Here is a 10912-nt window from a genome sequence, read left to right on the forward strand (position 1 = left end):
TAAACACTCCGAGCATGGTAGATTTCAAGGTACCAATGTCATGTTACTGAACACAAAGTTGGGAAGAACTTTGTGTACAAAACTTTTGTGTATATGTGTACAATCTGCTCAGCAAGTCGGTGTGAGCCAAATACAGCCCACTACTGAGAGGAGGCATGAAGGAGCATTCTGGTGTGCTAGAAATATTCTGTATCTTCTTTTTTTTTTTTGAGATGGGGGCCTCACTATTATTCAGGCTGGTCTCAAACTCCTGGGGTCAAGAGACCCTACTATCTCAGCTTCCCAAGTAGCTGAGCTTACAGGCATGAGCCACTGTGCCCAACTCTGATCTTAGTCCTTACACAGATGTACACATACTCACAGAGCTATACATTAAGAATTGACTTTATTGTCTGTATATTATACTTCTATAAAAAGCAAAAATGTTAAATATTTCTGAGAACTAGAAAGAAAAACATGTTATAATTGTCGTGTCTGAGAGGAAGGTCCAGACGGGTACCAGAGAAGCAATGGCTGGGTGTTGAGCACTCAGACCTTTTTGTTCCTACAATAGACACGCAGCAAAAGAGAGATACTGTTAGTAGTGACATAAATAGAAAAGAGATGGTGACTCTTTTACCTGGATCATTTTAGACTTGATTCAATCGTATCACCAATGGTTGATACATCACATAAAAGAGTATCATTTCTGAAAAACCCCAGATCCACTGTCTTAACTATCTGTGGCCCTGTCAGCTTGGAGATGATTATTCCACTGGGTGGCTCCAGAAGAACATTTTAAGTACTGTACCACCTGAACACAAGGATCAGACATAGAAAAGCACCAACATAAACAGTTACTTTTATTTTGAGTAAAAATACATATTCATATCATTTTCCCTTATATCCCTCAAACCTTAAATATGTTCAATATGTCTAGAAGGTATCTGTGGTCTAGCTAGCTGAGACATTTTAAAAAGACAGCTGCTCCTGACTTATATAGCACTTACATATTTAAATTTACAAAGCCAAAGCAACATTTTAAAGGGGTTTGACTGGCGATAGCTTGACACATCCACAGATTCATTTGTTCCCGATCTGGCAATACAGGACCATAGAAAACACCAAACCCAGTATCTAGAGAACAAAATAAGAGGATTAACGTGGAATTGAAGGGAAAACACTGGACACATTATAAATAAACAGAAAGAACATTATATATGAAAAGATTTTGTATACTGACAGTTCCAATCCTATCTAAGTCATCTCTCTTGGAAAATTAGAGGTTCCAATGGGACAGAAGAGCACCGCAAACGCTAAGTTTTTTTGTGTTTTAATCAGCATTTTTTAGCTGGCCAATCAGCCTCTATCTAACTGGCCCTATATAACCGCACAGTGGCAGCTGCCACCAGAAGACCCACTCCCTTTCCTGGAACACACACATTCTTCTGCAGAGCGTCTCCTCTGGAGCACTGGGGATCTCAGGTCCCTGGGGGCTAAATAAACGTACTGCTTCCATAAAAAGGTTATTATCATCTGGTTTAAATCATCTGCATAAAAATCAAGGACTCTAGAATTTTTCCTGCTGTAGTTTTAGGCATTTTCAGGAGGAATACAAAAATGAAGTAACTCTTTTTTTAAAAAAGCTTCTAAACTATGGGGAATAGCTTAATTCAGGAATTTCTTTGAACTGAAAAAGCACAACTGAAAATCTGGGGCATAATTTCCATCTCAAGTAGCTCTCCCAAGAATGAGGGACCCCAAAATTTGCTCTAATTGGCTCTACAGTTGGTGACTTACACGCTATGTCTTTGACGTAGAAATGATAGACAGGACCTGTGTGCATTACCAATAGAAAGTTTCCTTCCCCACCAGCCCCCTTTGAAGGGAGGATGGAGGAAGGCAAAGTGCCATTTGTGCTGAGTCAACTTAAATGCTTCTACTGTGTTGAGACTTTCTGCTTACTAACACTTCACTGGAAATGTAATTCAAATGAGAACTGCTAACCAATACTTCTTCCTTCTTAAAATGGTTGACACCAATTCTCTGCAAAAGTAATAATTTCCATTCAAAATATTCTACAATTCAAGACCGAAATTTAGTCTTTTTGCCTTGATGCTGATCCTTAAGTCTGTGGGACAAGTATCAAGAAAGAACTTTTTTTAATGGGAAAAAATAATGGGATAAGACAACTATCATCTTTCACTGCTACATCCTTGAAATAGAAGCCCATCATTTATCAGCAGACTAGACAGTTAATATCACACTTTCTTGCATTTCATTGTCCCTGAAAAAAACATTTATCATTGTTCAAAAAAATAGCACACAATTAAAAGAGATTCGTCATTTTATAATGTATGCCAAGACTCATGATAAATTTGCTAAGAGGTATGCAGCAGTCTAAAAACATGCAAAATTATCATTTTTCTTTTAACTGCTTTATTTCTAGGACCTCCTGTTGGGATAACTTCTATCCTACAAAGTGATGGCTCTCAGTGTGTAGTTTTTCTTTTTTTATTAAAGCAAGGAAAGTGCTGATCATTTTTTGTGCTTGTAAGTTGCTATAGTCAAATGAGGAAAGATATGATAGTCTGGTTGTTTTAAGCTAGAATAATGAGAATTCCAAAAATGTCTATAGATAAATTTTTCTTGCAGAATAAGGTATTTTGCATAATTTTTAGCATTCAATGTGAGAAGAATCCCTTAGGTATATAATCTTAACAGAGCTTTGGAAACAAATATTGGCCCATCTCACTAAAACCTATGCCTAAACATACTAACATAAGGTCTAAATATGGGACAGTCTTTTTTTATATGATTTTTCTGTGGAGATAATCTGAACATATTTTCTGCAGGAAGATATTTGCTTCTGTTTTCTTAAAAGTATTTTTTAGAGGAGATTTTCTGTTTTTGTATCTTGGTGTTTTTTTTTTAACTTGAACTTTGGAAACAAAGAAGGGAGATAGGCCAAGTCAAAGAGCAATAGAAAACTTGTACTAATGACTGTAAGATGAGCTATAAAATGCTTTTTTGGGGATACATAATTTATAGACTGGGTATCAGAAGACTTTTCCAATCTACTTTTTGAATAAAGGAAGATGGAATATAAAATGATTTGTTTCCCTTTAAAAGAGGGAGGGTAGGTTTTAGATTGAGGAACTGAACAACAATTTTAAAAAGTTCAGTTACTTGAACCAACTATTTACCATATCTGCAGATAGTCTAGAAATCACAATTAATTTGGTCTAATTCAAAAACGGTTATGTTTTATGATAGTACCACAAACACTTCATACCTATAAATTACTGTATAGAATGTTTGTATTAAGCTATTTTTCTCTGAATATGTCTTTAGAAGAACCAATAAAATATTTAAACATGTAATTAATACATGGAATATACCAATTTCATAAAATACTGAAATGCATTAATCTTTTTGCAATCTTATTTTCCACTAGATGTATTTAAATTCTTGAAAATGCCTTTGACTATGACACAAAGTATTTCATCAATCTCCCCAATCAAGTATGTCCTTACTTTTTCTGGTTTTGCTAACTGAGGAGCATCTGTGATTTGAGCTAGTGATAGTCAATTGTCAAAACTTGAGTTTAACATGAAATATAACTCTTATATTAAATATCTCATTTAAAACATGCTGTCTCATACATTTAAATCATTCATTTAAAATCACTAATGATTCATTTAAATCATTCATTTCTTACTCATCTTCATGGCCATTAGTCCTTATTTCTAAATTAGCATAAACCCAGAATACAAAGCAGAGAAACAAAATACATCTTACAAAATGCAGAATCAAGAGAAATAGACCTAATCCATAGCACTATTTGACTCTGAACATATATCAGACCTAAAGAAAGATAGCCATAACCTACCAACAAAGAATGCTTCATATTTATACCTATTCATTTGGATGACAACAAAGTAATAACCCACAGTTTAATTTGCTGTTAATAGTCCCTAACCATTCTCTAATAGTTGCCTGGGAAATTCCACCAGCAAACTAAAGAACCACGTAGGACACCAAATTGCTTCATTCTCAGTTAAAATTTCTTTCTGGCAGTGATGTGGCACGAGTAAGAGGTAGAATATTACCAGAAAGCCCAAGGAGTACCTTGCACAGCATTCCATGAGCATGAAGCACAAGTCACTCAGCTGAGCTAACCAGCTCTCACAGGCATTAACCAGGGAGATACTTCATATTATAAACATTCTTGCTAATGTCCTGGAATAGGATTGTGAGTGAATTTGATCTACTTGATATCAAAATTACCCAAGATCTGGGATGATTCCAAAATGCTTCTCTGAAGCAGTTTTAATTCATATTCTTGGCAAATTTAAGTCATGTGAAAAGTGTCTTTCAGGTGTTTTTTTTTTTTTAAAACATGCCAAGAAAGTTCATTAAGACAAAATCCTATGTGGGATATTTTTCCAACATCAATAATTAAAGTGATGAAAGTAATATATAAGCCTCAATTTTCCTTGAAAATTTCTCCAAGTGAGTCAACAATACTTAAGCTGAGGATATCAGAGGTAATTACTTCTACTTTTTAGAACTTCTTGGATTTCTCTAGAATGTAATAACAAGTAACAAGAAAACAGCTTCTCACATTCTTGAGTTCAGTTTTTATTTTGTTTCAAAATCAAGATGAGAAATAAGAAATTGTAAAGGTCGTATTTTGCTTTGTTTGGTGCTTTTTCTTCTAACTTTGGAAAATTTTAACCCCTGTGCTAGTTTTCAGTGGGAAGAATATACCTGGCACTAAGAACTATGTGAAAATTAATTCCATCTTTTTCCCGGTAGAGAGGTCATTCAAAAGCAAGAGTCTCAGCCCTGCTCACTTCCTAAGACAGGAATCTCCTCCTCAGACTCAGGCTGACTGAGGGAGATGATGAGCCTTTAGCATCCAGTGCTTTTCTAAAGCATCTGCGTTTTTTTATGGTTGTTGTGTTTGTTTGTTTACCATCAATATTTCTTAAAATTAATGAACAAGCAAGAGAATAAAAGAGTCAATAATACAAGATTATACTGTACCTCAATAACTGCCAGTCCAAATGCTATTCCAATAACTATTATCAAATTTTTTACCAAGAAGTCTCTTATGGAAGAAATACAGGGCTGTTAAAAAAAAAAAATTAAAAGTTACTTCAGAAAATTAGACCTTATATTAATCAAAATTTTATTCTTTTGTTTGACTTTTACATTGCTAACAAGAAAAACACTTAACAACAAGGAACTGGGTTATTCCTTCCACTCCCTGCTTCACCCTTGCTCCAAAAGTTTGTAACTGTTGTGGTTTGTTTATAGATTAAAAAGCAACTGAGGAACAAAATTTTGCTTGACTGCCTAACTGATGAATCTAGGAATTAATAATTATAAATGATTTTTCACCAACATATCCTCAAGTGATAGATTTTATAATTTATACTATAAATTTTATAGTTGATAGAGCTATACATTTTATAACATAAAAGTATAAATGATAATTTTATCTTAACTTTATTCATTTTAGAGCTGATACCACCTTGACTAAGGATGTTTTAGGTTTGTAATCTACAACAGAAAGGTTCCTGGTTGAGATTTTAGCTAATAATATTGCAAATTTTCATTTTTAAAACAAGGTATTTTCTTTCTTTCTTTCTTTCTTTTTTTCTTTGAGACAGGGTCTCCCTCCAGCACTGAAGCTGAAGTGCAGAGGCGCGATCTTGGCTCACTGCAGCCTTGACTTCCTGGGCTTAAGTGATCCTCCCACCTAAGCCTCCCAAGTAGCTCAGACTGCAGGCATGTGCTACCATGCCTGGCTAATTTTTGTTGTGTTTTGTAGAGACAGGGTTTTGCCATGTTGCCCAGGCTTGTCTTGAACTCCCGGGCTCAAGCAATCCACCCACCTCAGCCTCTGAAAGTGTGGGGATAACAGGCTTGAGGTCACCGCCGCCGGAAAAAAAAAACAAGACATTTTCAAAATCCCTTAATATTTATCAGGACTATTTTTATCTTAAAAAGAAAAAAACTTACTATGTCTACCATTATGCCATTACTTTAGATAAAAAAGAGAATTTAGGAAGTTGCCTCTCTGCTACATTTTTGAAATGTATACAATCCAGCATGCGTTTTCATGCTTAAAACATTTTGGACTAGACCTAGTAACTTCAAGAATCGTAAATTATGGGAAGAATTTTTAAAATGGAATAAGACCACACAATATAATAGTGTTATTTTTGTACTGCCCTGAAATATATTATCCCTTGGATGGTCATATATATGCAAAGGGCCAACAAAATATTGCTATCTGTTAAATAAAATAAAAGTTCTCCAGAAGGCTAAGTCATCTTTTCCCCTTCATTCCTGACTATAATTTCTCCATTCACCTTTAACCCAAAGTGGTAAACATTCAAGGAAATTATTATGTCATTTAGGTTAACGATGACATTAATGATTATATCTACTGAGTCACATTCATTATGTTTCAGGGGTTTTCTCTTCCTCTTCCCCAAGATAATAAGGTTATCTGGGCAGAAGGAAGAGAAAAAAAAGAAACGTGAATTATGGCTATTCCATATTTTTCATTTTACCAGACTTCTTGCAACTTACACATGGCAGATGGAAGTATTTTATGAATTTACAACCTTTCTTTTGGGAAACTGGTGTAGCTATCAGCCTATATTCAGCAGAATTATGTGTGAACTTACAGAAACTATCTAGTAGTGTTTTAGGATAGTTCCAGGGGTTTTCAGAATCTGTCTTGAGGAAAAACATCTTTGAGTTGAATTTGAACAGGAGACAAATAGCAATCTGCAATTGAATTTACTGATTTCCTCATTATCCTAAGTGGAAACTATCTTCATTTACATTATATTTATTTCCCCTTTTCCTTGTAAATATTATGTCACTAACATTAGGTAGGGAGGAGGGGAGCAGGGAGAATATAAAACGTAAGAATCAAACTTTTTGTAGTAATATTATTGTGACAAGGAAAAACGCAGTATAACACTGTAGTCTGGTAGATTACTTATTGAGTTATTTTAAATCTTAGTGACATACTTTAAGTATTAATGACAGCAACTCCCCTTCAGAGAAGAGCCTCTTTAATTTTGATAACATCAGTGAAAAAGATAAATAGTCAAGGAGAGGGTAGTTTCCCCTGAGATACTTTCTACTTCCTTTTATAAATTAATGTCAGTAGCAGTTACTAAATCAAAACAATTCTAGATTGAAAATAATCTTTGGGTATTATAAATATTAAGATTAATTCATTGTGAATGTATAGTGGCTTTTAATGTATCTGCCTCTCAACTAGACTGTAATCTCCTAGAGGATTCAGAGGCATGTCTAACCCTAGCAAGGTTCCGTCTGACATGTAGTAGGCACTGAAGAATAACAGCAAATAAGTGAAATACTAATATCAATTGTAATTTTTGAACACATTTTTTTCTAAGCAGAAGGAACAACTGATGAAGGGACAGATGTCATGTTCTTCATGAAGCCATATCCGGAACCCCACAGACTAAGTGAGATGGGGTCCCATAACACCTTGCGCCCATCTCTATCCATGAAATACTAGTAGACCATTGGATTGAAGTTGCCTAATTATCTTTCTCTCTTCCTTATTTAAGCATCAGCTCCATGAGTGCAGACATTGTGCTCTGTTCAGGAATGAATTTCCAGTGACTGGCAGAAGGCTTGGTGCATAGAAGGTGGTCAATAAGTATTTGATGAATTGATCAATAAGAAGAACTAGGACACCCACGTACTGACATTCACAGGTCACATAAATATGACATCTACAACACATAAAAGATTAACCTGTCTTTTTAAATTGACTTTAAATGTTCAAGGTAACTTCTCAATTGCAGCAATAACTAGGTAAATGGGTAGCTGTCAATAACATAGAGAACCTAAACCCTTAAACGTATTGGGAAGGACTTGGAGTTCTTTTTTTTTAAATTTTGAGAAAGAAGAAACCTCATTTCTTGAGAAAAGGAAATTTGATCAGAAAACAAAAAACATTGACTTTGAAAATTAAAGTGAAAATATTGTTTTCTAGAAGTCATGTTAAAGTAGGAAAAAATAAAGGAGAGTAATGATTAAGATGACCAAAGAGAGGACAAAATAAACTTTTATGTTAGTTTGTACTTTGCCTCCCATTGCAGCAGAATGTTTCTTTGACCTATTAAGATTGGACTTAAATGATGCCAGACTCATAGAATAAATGAAGTCTATCTGCTTTTATCTTTAAATAAGGATTTTTTTAATTCGGGAAATTTCTGAGATTTTTATATCATGATTCCCATTGTACTTGATACATTTTAATTTTTTGTAGGGACTTTAATTGTGAAAAGAAAGTAACAAAATTGCTTATTTTATCAAATGTGATTTAGTTCTCACCTCTTGGTAAACTAGTTTTCCATTATAGTTGGTGCATGGTCTCTGCGTATCTAGACATTCACATAAGTTGGGATATTGTTGAAAATTATTTCCCCAATCAGCAGCTCCGTTGATCAAACCACAGCATTTAAACTATTGATAAAGGGTAGAATGAGAAGCAGTCAGTAAGAAGATTAAAAACATTGGCAATACATTAAATTATAATCTTCTGAAATCATTATTAAAATGGTTATTATGCTAAAATACCATGTAAGTCACCTTTCACTTTTCCCTATATAGAAGTAAAAATTAAGGATTTTTTTCATTTTGATCTTTACATTAATGATGGAAAATGGAGTTGCAGACTCAAAATCTGAAGAAGTTGGGAAGATGAAAACTCACCTACTAGTTTGTTTGTTTGTTTGTTTGTTTGAGATGGAGTCTTGCTCTGTCATCAGGCTGGAGTGCAGTGGCACGATCTTGGCTCACTGCAACCTCCAACTCCCTGGATCAGGCGATTCTCCTACCTCAGCCTCCCGAGTAGCTGAGATTATAGGCATGCACCACCACGCCCAGCTAATTTTTGTATTTTTTGTAAAGACTGGGTTTTACCATGTTGGCCAGGATGGTCTCAATCTCCTGACCTCGTGATCTGCCCACCTCAGACTCCCAAAGTGTTGGGATTACAGGCATGAGCCACCGTGCCCAGCCTCACCTACTAGTTTTTAATGACAAAAGAGAGTCAGATCTATGTAACTTAGATATTGTCAAAAAGGTTTCCAAAGAATTCTTTGACAAGAGAGTCAAAGAATTGTTGCTCAAAAGACACGTGAAGTTTTAAAAGTGAAATTTCCACTCCATGATCTCTGATCACTTTTGAAAGAGAGGAGAAAAAAGATGAGAGATATTGCAAAGACCAAAATAGATGCTCAAGGAGCCTCCAATAAGATTGAATTTTATGAACATCTTTAAAATATGGGATGGAACACAAGTGAAAAATCAAGCTCTTAGAATGTCAGGAAAGTTATAACCCCAGAATAAACTGATTCATGGAAAAAACACTAAAAAAGAGAGGAAGGAGGGTTCATAGCCATGTTTCAGGAAGAAAAACAAGGAAATGATAACCCCAAGAATCAGGGCATGTGGCACATAATATTATTTGATAGGAGAAAGAAAGATAATTATCCCTCATCTTGCTTCCATCTGCTCTATTAGAGGGAAAACACTTCGTGTAGAAATGGGAGGAAAAAAATGGCTGAAAACAACAGAACCAAGACTGAGTGGTTTTCCCAGCTCTGATACATTGCAATGCCAAGATACTGAAAGAATTTTCATTTACCGGGCAGGTAATCATGTTTATTGCCCACATTAATTTAACCTCTGTGTCAAAGTTTGTTCATCTGTAAAATACAGATAATAACAGTTGCTAATAATAGCATTTAATTTGCAGAATTATCATAAAGATAAACATGAGAAAATCCATGTAAAGATAAGAACTCCCAGGTTGAAGAAAGCACTCAATAATGCATTTGCTTTTATTGTTTTTGTTTTCATTGTTTGCTGTTGGTGTTGTTTCCGTTATGCTCTTACGGGAACATGATCTGTTCAACATTGTTATCAATGATTTGAATAAATAGAAAAAATACCTTTCCAATTCTGTAGTTTATGTAGAGCTAGGAGTGATGATTAATATGCTGGAGAACAGTCAAATTTCAAAGATAGTTTAAATAACAGAGATAAACTAACAAATTCAACTGAGGCAGATATGAAGTCTTATACTTAGGTCCAAAGACTGAGTTACACAAAAACATTACTTAACAGATGTTTATATGACAGAGAGCTGGAAATGTCAGTTTGTTTCAAGGTCAGTACTAGCAAGGAGGGTGCTCTTGAAACAACCTCCTTTCCTGTTCCCATGGTAGACATGATTGTTTATTCTTTCTGATTACATAATCTTGAGTAGTATTAACTGATACAGATATCCTCTGTCAAATGTAAAGTAAGTTTCACTATAAAATTTATATTCTCACTTACAGATCAGTTCATATTTGGAATATGGTAGACCTCAGGACTCCTTAGGGAGGCATAAAGACATACTCACAGATGAGAGGGTAGAAGTGAGGAAGGTTAAAACTTGTCACGATGTCAAGTCACTACATCAGAGATAGGAGCAGTTAAAGAAGAAGCTGGTCAGGACTTGTTGAAAGTGGTGTAACAGCTGGATGAAAAAGGCAGTATGCACTGAATGATACAACACCTCTAGACAAATAATAAAGAGCAAAAATCCAAAAGGGGTGCATTCCATCAGTATGTTGACAGGGAATTTTTGTGGGAAATCCCTGAAATCCAAAGAGAAAGTCACTCAGCATCTGTAGCTTTTGTCAATGTGTTATGGGACCCCAGGTCATCCAGCCAGGGTTTGTGGTGGTAGGATTCTTTTCCCAAAGAAGCATAACTTATAAAAGAGAGCATAGTGGAGAAGGAGGAGGAGGAGGAAGAAGAAGAAAAGAAGAAGAAGAAGGAGGAGGAGGAGGAGGGGAGGAGGGGGAGG

The 10912-nt window shown here is 35.1% G+C and overlaps 1 protein-coding gene across 1 annotated transcript in view; it reads right to left on the bottom strand.

Annotated features, from left to right (window-relative positions):
• Positions 1–823: 823 nt before the first annotated feature.
• The window catches only part of TSPAN8 (tetraspanin 8), a 32005-nt gene continuing 21916 nt past the window's right edge, over positions 824–10912 (bottom strand). The window contains exons 6-8 of the mRNA XM_017867507.1: positions 8383–8514; positions 5032–5115; positions 824–1116 (exon numbers count right to left, since the gene is read on the bottom strand). Coding sequence (XP_017722996.1) covers positions 1063–1116; positions 5032–5115; positions 8383–8514 — 270 coding nt within the window. The 3' untranslated portion in view covers positions 824–1062. The remainder of the gene's footprint in view (positions 1117–5031; positions 5116–8382; positions 8515–10912) is intronic.

The sequence above is a fragment of the Rhinopithecus bieti genome, unplaced genomic scaffold (genome assembly GCF_001698545.2).
Source record: "Rhinopithecus bieti isolate Rb0 unplaced genomic scaffold, ASM169854v2 scaffold_3874, whole genome shotgun sequence".
NCBI classification, from domain to species: Eukaryota; Metazoa; Chordata; class Mammalia; order Primates; family Cercopithecidae; genus Rhinopithecus; species Rhinopithecus bieti.